Consider the following 12,740-nt stretch of genomic DNA (forward strand, 5'->3'; position numbering starts at 1 on the left):
ACACTTTTTAATCCATCTCATACTGGCTCCTCTGTGGTGCCTCTGAAAAAAATCAGTGCTCCTACTTTTAACCTCTCATAAATTTTGTCATGTATTACATGATCCAGCTGGATTTATGTTGCATGTTTGAACTTTGTTTTAGTTCACCCACATCCAAAAAGTACAGCAAGGTAGATGCGCTGAAATAGTTTCCTGAGAAATTAGAGAGGCAGCATTTTGCTATAGCAGCCAGGGATACTAAATATCTGGATGTGATGTCTCTGTTTCAATAGTGCTGAGGACATTTAGTTGAGGGATATAACAAAAATTGAAAGTGATTCAGTACTATTAGGATGCTTCTGTTGTACAAGATTAAATACTATAATTTTGACTCCAAGAGACAGAGATGACACAGGATATTACTCTGAAATAGGAATGTATTTGGAGGGAAACTCATCTTTTTTCTACACTTTGCAATTTGTTTGACTGCACTGATAGAAGGCCTCACAAAAAGTGATGTCCAAGTGCTTCAAGTTCACTTAATCAAGTGAATCCACTTCTGTCTGAAAACGATGTGGCCTTGGGATATTTATCTGAATAAATGGCTTTAAAAATGACGATCTGTGCTGCTCGAAAGAGCACTACGGCTGGCAAATGCCACTCCTGCACTTAAATCTAAATGTATCCTTAACTGCATTTGGCTCTCTTCACCTCTGCGTCCGAGACATTTAACTATAATTTAGTTTGTATGTCTACTCAGGTAATTTGAGGGGGCAACAGGCTATATTTCAGTCAACCTTAGGGTAAGCAAACAAGAATATGTGCACAGTCTTTGGTGGGATCGATCATGACCACACAACTAAAACTAATGTTATTCATTATTTAACACAGCTTCCTCAGAGAGGGAAAGCAGAAGCAATTGATTATCTGTCAGAGGTTTCTAGCTGCTTCTGTTGCTTTTTTAAAATGCTATTCTCAGATGACTCTTCCACTCTGAATCTATTTCGATTCTGCATCATTTCACCTACTCTGTAACTACACGGATACCTATATGCTATAAAGCACTGACTCGTGAACACCTCAGACGAAAAACACCTTCACTTTTACCTTGAACTGAAGTAAATCTCAAACTATAATGCCATTTTCTCCATGCAGTGTGAGTACAGAGCAGAATTACGGCCAGTTTATCTTGCTTGGCCAGTGGTAAATATCATACCTGCAGTCCTATTGCCCATGTGAACCAGGATGAAAGAGTGGCCCAACAGGCCATCTGACGCTAAATGAAATATCATGACCTGCTACAGGGCAGTCTGAACCACCCGAGACAGAGGCATGCTGGGAGGGCATTAGTACAGAGAGCTGAGAGCTCCCACAGAACAACAAGCTCATTTTTCTGTGTTCTGCATGCTTAAATCTGTTTATCCTGCAACGAATAAATGTGTCGTCAAGATTTATTTGTCCACTGTGACAATATATTGACATATTTTGGCAAGTGTAGTGTAGTTTACTATTAATAATACTACAAAGTACTCCAAGTCTTGCATGGATATCTGTACTACTGTATGATAGGATACCATAGTGATGCTTGATATAATAGCCTGCACTTAACACCAGCCTTTGTGAGCTATCGTGTGGAGGTGTCCCACTCACAACACAACAACTGCTTTCAGCATCTGCTCTTCTCTGCGGTGGTTCTGAATGCCTCTGTAGGTGTGGATCAATGTCAACGAACCCTCTAAGTAAGAGGCAAACGGTGTCAATGAGTGCGATACTGTCGAGGGAGCGAAGCGTTTGTGAGCAAGCAGACTATAACAGGCTTTTTTTTCATCTGATCTGAGGAAATGTCATGTCTGAAACCTTTTGTTCCGCCATAGCTGTTCCCATAAAACTGTACTCAGGATTCAGCACAACTTATTTTTTCCCTAATTATCTCCACCAAGTCATGGAGGTGATGCTTTGGTCCTGTTTGTTTGGGGTTTGCAGAATAACTCAAAAACTACACCACAGATTTCAATGTAATTTGGTGGGAAGTTCCATCATGGGCCAAAGAAGAACTGAGAAGCTTTTCATGTGGATGTCACCACAGTGTGGCCACTAAAAAAACACCTAATGTTATGGCTTATTACTCCTGAACCAAGTGACTTAGAGGTAAATATTCTGCTTTATTCCTGCTAGGACTGCAACTAACGATTATTCTCATTATTGGTTAATTGGCTGATTATTTTCTAGATTAATTAATTGGTCTTTCGATCAATAAAATGTCAGGAAAAAGTTTCTCAAAGTCCAAGGTAATGTCTTTAAATGTCTTGTTTTGTCATGTTTTATTTCATATGATTTAAAACAGTGTAAAGCCTCTTTCACACAGAGCACGATTTTCGCGGAGCCCACCGCAGAGTAGGGCGCAGAGCAAGCGGAGAGCGAGGTGCGCAAGACAGGATTTGGGGGAGTACAGGCTTGTTCAGGAGCTACTTCAGACTCTTCTCTGCTATTGGACGTGCTGAGGTGTCGTCACAGCGCGTTGCGGTGAAGTTAAAAAAATTTCAATTCGAGCGCAGCACATACACAATGAATGGGTTCGTCGGCGGAGGTCTGTGCTTTGCGTGCTCTGTGTGAAAAGGGCTTAAAGCAGGAACATCTCCATATTTGAGAGGCTTAAAACAGCATTTACTGCCATTATTTTAAATGTAAATTTAAGTTAACAATTTATCAGTTTACAAATAGTTAGAGATTATTTTTCTGTTGATCGACTAATTGAACAGTCGACTAATCATTGCAGCTCTAATTCCTGCATTAATTTACAGCTGAAATGATAAGGAGATCAATAAGGTAATAACTATAAATCAAACATTCTCTACACCCTCGGCCCATAGGCCTGTGAAGCCCTTTTTATAATCCATCCATGGATTTATTTGTTCTCCAACATCAACATAACCGACTGTCCATCATTGTGTGTATTTTGATACAGATCCAGATGCAGACTGAAAATTGCTAAACATTTTCTTTTCTTAGAGAAATAAATTTTGAGCAGCAGTCTTGGCAACGCTTTGCAATCCTTGAGGGCTTTTTGGGTCACAACAGCTATGGTTACATGGACAATAATCTGACTGAAATAATTCTGATTAGAGATTCTTAACTGTTTATAAGGATGGCAAATAAAGGGATCCAATAAGATGTGCGTTTGCATGCCCTAAAGCACTTAATCAGAATGTACCTTTTTTTAATGTGCAAAGTGGTTCTGCTCATTGTCAAGTGTCCTATTTTTCGTAAATATAACTGAAGAATAAGAAGTTTTTTCCCCAAAACTTTATTGTGAAAATTGAATTCATTCTACATATTAAATAAAGAAGGAGAAGATAGGGTTTTGCCTGTTTATACAAGTTAGTAGTAAACGCAAGTGTAACCCCCTGTAGCTTCAAACTACAGATGTCCCCTAAACACGTCACATGCGTCACATGGCAGTTTGATTATTGTTATTTTGTTGTACTTACTTATGTGCATAACCGTCTGAGTCGGTGGTGAGGTTTATCTGCATGACCATTTGGAACTCAGTCTCATTGCAGCAGTATTTGAAGCCGGTGTTGTTGTTGTGGCGGCAGCAATACATGTAGGTCTTGTTGGTGTCTGTGAGTCGTGGGCAGTGAAAGCCGAAATGGTAATGCCCCTTGTTGTCGGAGTAGGGTTCACACACTCGGTAATGAGCTGAGAGGGCTGCAGTTTAGGAGAAGACAAAGATTTGGATGTAAAATGGACTCAGAAATGTCAGACAGGAGGTATTTTAGTACAGCAGGAAACAGAGACTATCAGTGAAATGTGACTCGTGACCTTTAAGGCAGAGTTTGTGTTAGTCTCTCTATTTTGAAAAATGACAACCATTTTTTAGACTTATAGATTATTGACTGCAGAAAGTGCCTGTAATAATAATGATGTAGGACAAGGAACATACAAGCTAAACAATGAGATAAGAGAAATCACATTAAGCATAGAGGTCCTGAAGGCAAAAGGTCAGTCACCTTTATTCTTAAAGGAGGACAAGAAATATTGAGTAAATCTAATCTGTTAGGTCATTACGCAAACATACAACAAACGTGCTCCTTAGGCTGGTTACAGAATATGTTAAGTCAGAATAATATTTTTTCTCCACATTTCTATGTGAACTGATCTCAAATGAAAGAAACACCAGTCTCTTTATATGTTCCTTTAAAGCTTAAGTGACCCAAGTTTTATTATGGAGTAATGCAAACATGTGTGATACAAACAGCACTCTGGCATATTTGCATTCATCTGTAGCTGCACTTTCAAGTCCCTGCAGCTTTAGGAGATAAATCTGCATCCTCGCTGCCACAAAGGAAAAAAAATATATATTGTTTTTGTTATAGAATCTGGCAACCAATAAACTTATGCTTGAAAATGAAATCACAGGAATCTACTTTTTTACAGCAGCTGAGACTCCATCTGATAATAATAAATTACCAATCTGTCAGAGACACGAACCAGATATGATTAGTGTCAGTTTACGGGGATGATGATAGTTAATACATATCACAATGGACCAGGACAATCCCAAAAGCTCAATACCGTCAAAACCAATGAGTATCAACATTTAAGCATCCTTTCACTTTGTGTTATTAGTAATAAGACTAAGAATGAATGCTCCAGTTTGCCTGGAGATAGACTCATGCATATTGATATACAATAGAAACTTTTGTACCCTTTATTTAGCCTCCTTGAAATTACAGTGTTCTGACCAAGACAGGCAACAATTACAGCAAAAACAACACATGATAGAAAACACAAAATATGCCACAAATGAGAGTTAAATAGAAATGTGATTATTGGAGTTGTTCTTATACCAGTACCAGTATATCAGAAATGTCTCAGATACTGCCTAAAATACTTGATCGGGTATTGGTGAGTACACAAGCCTATGCACCAATCTGATACCACGTAATTTGTTGATAAACTTTAAAGTAGTTTAACACCCAGATAAAACAGCTGGTTGCCTGGATATCGATTGTACACCGCTCTAAAACTGTAGCATACACAGCAAGTTACACTGTGCAGCCATTGGCAACTACTTTTTAGGGCAGGGAGGAATAATTCATATCTAGTCAAAAGTGTAACGTTGGCCATTCGCAAAATGTTAAAATAGATAATAAAAGAAAGTGCTATGGTGCTCATTCTCTGCATGTTTTACAAAGGGTTGAGCCCTGCCGTACAACAATGACAGCAATCATTTTATATCCATAAGGGGTTAGTATACAGCTGTTGCATTTGTTATCAACGCAGTGGTATCAGATTGGTACCTGGTATTGGCCGATACGCAAGTTCAAGAATCAGATTTGATATCAGGAAGAAAAAAGTGGTATCAGAACATCTTTAGTGATTATTTTTTTGGTTGTCATCCTAGAAACAACTTCAATAGCACATTTAAACAACCCAAGAGTTACCTAAAATCCTAAAAATAAAGATCAATCTAAAACAAGAACTTCATGAGGCTAACACATCAAGATCCTTAAATACTCCTAAACATTGGCGGACAGGATTGTGACTAATATATGTACCAGTTAAAAAGTAAACCTGTCTGCTCTCTCTCTGATGGCCCAGACTATGTAATGGTGACAATGTTTCTAAATTACCGTAAACATATTTTTGGCATTTCGTTACTGCAAGAATGATGCAATGTGCTGATTAAATTTTTGGGTGCCAGAAAAGCTAAATTTGGACAATGATATTAGCCATGCTGATGTGCCAGTGTGGCTCTATTTATGTTCGTCATTTTCTAATTCTGTAATAAATAAAACCTCTTTGATTTCCTTCTGCTTGATCACTCTCAGTCTAAATTAAATTATGCAATCTCATGTGAAGTGTATCCAGATTAGTTTCATTGTAAGTGATTTGTCTTTATCTTGTGTGTGTTTCCTTTCATCAGCGCAGCCTAAAAATCTGGCAGTAAAAGTGTTGTTGCTGTGATTTAGTTCAAGGTCCACTTATGCTGCGGGGTGATAGAAGTCTTTCAGTAATCTCAGGCAGAGACAGATCAGCATTTGAAAGGAGAGAGCTCTTTCAGGTTATAATGAGCTCGGTGTGGCCAGCCATCTTCCCTTCGACAACCCGTAGCAGGAGAGGGGGTGAAATGAAGCGGTGCTGAAGGACACAGTAGGATTAGAAGTGACGGGTGGTTTATATAGTGAGAGGAAACTCTTCATTTGACCTTTGCATTGACTGAACAAGTTTGTGAATCCGTGAAATGGCTCTTCAGCCAGCTCATGTTATTTATATCCCATAATCCTTGCACGTAAAGGAGGGGTCAGCTGATTGTAGTTAAATGACCTGGCAATAAGGAAACAGACGGCCTTAACATCGGAAGTGGACCATGAAGTCCTCTAACGATGCACAACTTGAAGGTTTTTGAAAGAGAAGAGTTTAGGGGAAGTCTCTGGCTTCTCAAATGAACAACAGCTGGTTGTGGAAACCCTACAGTTGTAAACAGCCACCTGCTTAATTTCATTAACACCTCTTGAAATGTAGGAAACAGTTAACAGCTTGGCTCTTGCTTTACAGTATGTTTACAACCTGCAGTCTGAGAACTGCCATGGCTCTCTCCCTCTCCCCCAACAACACGCAACATCTGAACATCAGTCGATGCTCACACATCATATTTATTTATTCATGTCTACAATCAGACATCACTACAGTTTGTTGTCTTTCCTCTGAAGCATAGAGAGAATGTTGCCTTCATTGTAATTGCATTTCATTTCTCAGTGTGAATCTCCGAGCATATAAAAGTGATATTGACTCATAAGTGGCTCATTCATTTGGAGGCTACTGAAACTGTAAAACTGATTTTAAGCTGATGTATGTTATTGCTGTTACTAATACATGAAAAAACAGCTCAATATGAGCATCAGTCCCATCTGTGTCCTTGGTGCATTTTGCTGTGCAAGGATGAGATAAAAGAGCATCAAACTGCATGCCACTAACTTGTCAACAGTTCAACAACAATTTTGGTAATCAGTCAGTTGCAAAAATGCTGGTTCTAGCTTTTCAAGCACTTGCTATTTTTCCAAGTTATGTGTCTTTTGGACTGTTGGTCAAACAACAAATTTGATAGCGAAATAGTTGTTAGTTGTAGCCATTACTGTCATCTGGCTGTACTGTATATACAATCACCAATTAAATTAAAGCTATTTTAAGAACAAGTTAAAAATAAATGATGAAGAACATAATTAAACTTTATATAAATAAATCCACTCCACCATAAGTAAGAGGTTAGATGTTCAGTCACTTACGCTTCATCATACCCCTTGGCGTCTTTAGCAGACGCACTAGGCTTTCAACCAACTTCAGTGTAAACCATTGGAGGCGATTTTCGATGCTGAGAACAACTGACATAGTATAAAGAGCGAGAAAGTCTGAGCAGGGTGGGAGGGAGATGAGGTGGATGTGCCAAACAAACACTGGACTTTAATCCAGGAGACCACTGTTTGTCTCCAACATGTGAAACCAAAAGTCTACGGTGTTTTAAGGTAAGGTAATGTAAGTTATGTATGGTTGTATTTATGCACGTGATATTACAAGTTACCATATAACCCTGTAAAAAATGTACCTACTGCGACCTTTTTATAATGTTAACCACATGTTACAAGGTGTAACCCAGGAGACCGCTGTTCATCATATAAAGACACTAAAGGGTGCCTTCAGTGTTGGTATGAGACGTCAAGGGGCGTGACACAGCATTGGTATTTGAAGGAATAAGCATGGGTTGCTTTATTATGTTATCAGTTGATTCTGGTTTACAATCTATAATTTTCAATGCAGTGGCAGTTCTTTTCTTTATTCCAGAGGAGACATAGAAAAACAGAAATCAATCGGTGGTGTGTAAATGGTGAAAATGAAGGAATAACACTGTATGCATTTTATGTATACATGTTGAAGTTAAAACTTAAAGTTGCTTTTGAATGAGTTGGTCGTACAACATCATTCCACTTTCACTCTGCAGTGTTTGCTGTTGTGCTGATTCCTCACTCCAACACTGCATCCTCCTCTTGCCCTATTTTGTCATTTTTAAACTTGAGTTGGCATCTTTTCCCTTGTGCATAATGTATATTTCATATCTCAGAGGTATGTGTTGGCTTGGTTCCTCTCTTTGTATCTTTTGGGGTTATAATGTGCTCTCTTCACAGTTTTATGCAGCATGGCCTCGTTTAGAGAGCACCCTGAGGTTTAGAGCTTTCCTTGCCAAGACATGTTTCAAAGTCCCTTGATGTTAAGTGTCTCTGACTTAACTTCTGGTCATCAGATGTCAACATCTCTCTCCATCTATCCATAAAACTGTGTCTTTTGGGGTTGTTTCCTGTGTTTAATTCATGGCAGTAGTGGCTCACTCAGTAAAGGATGATAACGACATTTTTGGAAATTCTAAAGTTTGTAGAAACTGCTTCGAGCATGCCTATAATACGAGCACACCCTGAAACTCTTACATGAGTATCTGGAGGCTCCTGTAATGAAAAAAATATGAACTTTTTGGGGTCAGTCAGGCAGAATCACTGATAAGCACACAGTAAACTTTACAGACCTGCAGTGGACAGCAGGAGGAAGATGACCGTCAGGACATTGAAGGACTGCCGGTTGGTGATAGTCATCTTCTCGTCCTCATGTGGAAAGAATGGGAGGGAGGGAGGGATGGAGGGGGGGGGGGGTTGCTCTGTTTTAGCTGGGCGTGGGCATCCTCTGCTTGTTGACAGCTCCTCTCACATGGCTGCTGCTGGGAGTCAGGACTCCTGATGGGAACAAGACAAGCGGAGAGAGGAAAGATTAAGAGATTTGATTTGGATTTCTGGAAGTTCCACCCTACTGTGTGGACAGCTTGTCTGGCAGTGAGCTCCCATGATGCCTCCCGAAATCTGTCCTTAGCTTTACATAATAGGATGGCTTGGGCATTAATTTTAACTGAAATTGGCATGCTGGACGAAATCCCTATAGTGACAACAATTTTCTGCTTTTGACAGGAGAAATGTTTGCTCTTGAGGCTGTCATTTAAGAAGTTTGGAATGCATCTAATCCATTTATTATAGCAAGTCATAGTGGCAAAAATGATGAATTATAAGCCACTGAGCTAAAGCAGTCTTTCTATTTATCGGTTTGATTCATTGTTTATGTTGTTTTTCAAAGAATTGATAATGGGAAAAAAATTGTTTAATCTACTAGTGTGTCATGTGGCATTAATTTAAAGGAAATGGAGACAATTTGTCCACAGCAGGTCTACTGAACATGCAAAAATGTGAAATCTGCCCTCAAGAAAGCAAACCAATCAACACAGAAAGAATTATGTTTCCAAAAACAAATAAATTATTTAATAATATTTAGTTATTTACATGTTCTATCTTGTATTACAACATTACAAACCCATTAATGCATGTAATGCTTACTGATGCCCTGCACTCCAAAACTTTTAAGACAGAGCTAATAATAGGTAGTGAATATATTTGTTTTTATAAATCTTTAACTGAAATCTGTTGCATTCATGTGGTGTCAGAATAATTGGAAAAATGAGTTCTGGAATGGGAAAATTCACATGAACACCCCCTCAAGTCGAACAACTTGCATGACTTGCCAACTTTGAAGTCATATACGAGGAAACATGGCAGACAAAAGCAGATGTTTGGCTGCACTGTAAAAAGTGTTGTTAATTAATTCATATGTTGCATATCAATTTCTTGCTTACATGTAATTTGTAATATGGTAATTGGTTATACCTGGTAGTTGCTGTCCATGTACAGTGACCTAGATTAGTTAGACAATGTATGTATTAACATTAACACTGATGAGAAGTCAGATAAAGCAATGTTTTAGATGGTTTAAGGAATGTACTGGTGCAGCAACAAGTGTTAGACAAAATCACTTTGTAATATAAAACTTCAGACTGTTTCAGCATACTGCAACACACCTTCTTTGTAGAGTCCATGTTTCCACGTTACAACTTCAAAGCTCATGAGCACATGGAACACCAGTTCATAGAGCAACTTCCCAACTTGGGAAATGGGACCATCTGAGAAGTACTTGAATGCAGCATAATTTATCAGTTTGTCCCTTTGAGAATGAGATTAAAACAGAATGTAATACCCAGTAGATATTTGATTATAAAACTATGCTGGGGCATTAAAGAAAAATGCTACAAGTGCATTAAAATGTTGTTCTTAGGGAAAGTGTTGTTTTTACCAAATATTTAATGAATTACACAGAACTTGCTTCTTCAGCACAGTGCACAGATGCTGAGGAGCAGTTTGCTTGTAAATGATGCATTTTGGGAGTTCATGAACTCTTCTTCTTCTGTCACTGTACACTTAACATTCAAAGCTGCGTCATCGCCATCCATCCACTAAGTAAGATTAATGGGGTGGCGGCACATTTTGCTTAGCCACGCTTATTCCTGTTCTTTGGCAGATTTATTCCTTTAATAGTGTCAGAGGAAATTGCACACAAACGGTCCCTGTCCATGAATTAGTTAAAGGTGATGGTAATTTATTACAAATTCTGTCAATGAATCATTTGCATTTAACAGTGGTTCTACAAAGTTAATGTGAGGAACACCTTGTGGTTGAATGTGACTTTGAAGCTCTTATCAGTGGCAGCCATGTGACAGAGGAACACAGCGTGAGCTGGAAACATGGATGATAATGGATGGTTTGTCTAAATTTGAGGGTGGCTGAAATACAAGACACCAAAGCTAGCTATCTGCACAAGTTTATACCAAGTAGTCCGTTAAAATGGTTTGGAAAATTTATTTGCTCCTCAAAACCATAAAACCTTCACCCCCCATATTTATAACATGAATTTATTTACAACTAAATTACCAGAATCTGCCTTTGAAAATGACCCCAAGAGTGCCGAGGGCTTTAGCTGCAAGTTTGTGCAGAGAAAGTTAAACATCCTCTCTGTAGAAGCTGCATGGAAAGTGTAACAAAACTCAGATCCTGAATTATTTAGAAGCTGACAGCAGAAAAGAAACCACATACAAGGAGCAACAACAAGAAGTGTAGAAGAGCATCATTGATCTCCTTTTTCTTGTGATGAAAAAGGATGTAATCCTGGATCACATCTAGTTTAATGTTGCATCACCACCGTCTACTGTTTGCCTTTTTCTCTAACTATTTGCAAGCTGTTATGCAAACACAGTGTGGGTCAGTGTGGCACTGAGAAATCTGGAGGGAGACTGGAGCGTTTTGTTTTGAGGCATCACTTTGTTTCACGTGAATACACAGTCGTCTTTTACCAGTTCAGTACTGCCAAACCATACATACTTTTTTGAAGATGATGAAGTTGAGATAGTCAGTGGTGCAAAAGATCAGCAATGAGCTACATGATAAAAAAGTATTTACAGGTTGCACACAGGCAGCCACATTTCTTTATGTGTGTTAAATACCAGCTTTGAGGTACTGGAAATATGTGTGACTGTTGTTTAAAACTTGATCTGGATTTTGGCAGCACTTTTATCTTTGAAAGAAGAGATGTGACCATTAGTCGATTAATCGAATGAAAAAAAAACAAAAACAAAAAAATAAACAAACATTTTATTGGCAGCTACTTTCAGACTTTTTTCAAGCAAAAATAGTGAACATTTGATAAGCCCAGATTCTGAAATGTGACAAGTCATACATTACAGTACATTGAATATTTTTCATATTTTTTTGACATAAGATATTTCATAACATCACCTTGTGCTTTGGGATATTGTGAATAATTGATAATGAAAACATCATTGGCTGCAGCCCTATTTGAAAGTACACCACCATTATCACTGCCAGTACCAAGTGGATGGGTGAGATTCAAGTAGGCTGTGAAGAAAGTGGAGAGAGAATAAGTACTTGACAATTTTCACAGCTTTCACACCTTTGCGCACCTGGCTTATCTGCGCAGAACACGGGCATGGCTGACGACTTGGCAATTTCAGAAGCTTGCCAAAGTTGGATGATGCAGACCTGCAAATTAGAGGTCCTCACAGAGTCCCAGATTTAGGACCCTATCCAAAACCCACTCATGAGAAGCCTATCCCAAACCCAACATGCATAAATACTTTTTTTCCTTGTCCAGGTTGATCCACTTGGCACACAGACCTGAGACCTCCAGCAATACAATGCAATCTTACTTGACCTAATTAAACTGAATCTAATTTGGACCCTGTTCCTGGGAACTGAGAGGACCTGTGACAGTCTTGTCTCACTCACAGGGTGTCAAAAAGCGCTGCTTGGGCAGTACGTCAAATATGGAAACACAATTGCACCCTTTAGCGTCTGTATGAGATGTACCGGGCTTGCAGCCAACTCCAATGTAAACTCATCTGTGTCACTGTAAGACTGTGAGAGCAATGGTCGTTGTACAAAGAGTGAGAAAGTCTGCTTAGGGTGAGTGTGAGGAGACGTGGAGGGTCTTGTGTCAAACTAAAAGTCAACGTTGAGTCATTTTGTCACGTCAGTCATTCGTCACACGAGACAGCTGATGTAACTGACGTCAACCAATGTCTTTTCCTAACCCCTGGGTCTTCAACAGGGGGTCCGGGTCTCCCTAGCGGGTCCTTAGAGTTAGTGCAATTGGGCTGCCAAATTACTGTTAATTTTAGGGATACACCAAAATGAAAATTTGTGGCCGAAGCCGAATAATATTAAACGCTTGGCCGAATACCGAGTACTGAATACCGAATATCATTGTTTAGTTTTTCATTAGTTTTTACAGATGAACCCCCTCCAGATTAGTGTTGTCACGGT

The 12,740-nt window shown here is 39.0% G+C and overlaps 1 protein-coding gene across 2 annotated transcripts in view; it reads right to left on the minus strand.

Annotated features, from left to right (window-relative positions):
• Positions 1–12,740, minus strand: part of shisal1b (shisa like 1b) — a 49,828-nt gene that overhangs the window by 15,022 nt on the left and 22,066 nt on the right. For both annotated transcript variants that reach the window (XM_033636011.2, XM_033636010.2), the window contains exons 2-3: positions 8,555–8,759; positions 3,468–3,687 (exon numbers count right to left, since the gene is read on the minus strand). In XM_033636011.2, coding sequence (XP_033491902.1) covers positions 3,468–3,687; positions 8,555–8,621 — 287 coding nt within the window. In that variant the 5' untranslated portion in view covers positions 8,622–8,759. The remainder of the gene's footprint in view (positions 1–3,467; positions 3,688–8,554; positions 8,760–12,740) is intronic.

Source organism: Epinephelus lanceolatus, chromosome 5 (genome assembly GCF_041903045.1).
Source record: "Epinephelus lanceolatus isolate andai-2023 chromosome 5, ASM4190304v1, whole genome shotgun sequence".
NCBI classification, from domain to species: Eukaryota; Metazoa; Chordata; class Actinopteri; order Perciformes; family Serranidae; genus Epinephelus; species Epinephelus lanceolatus.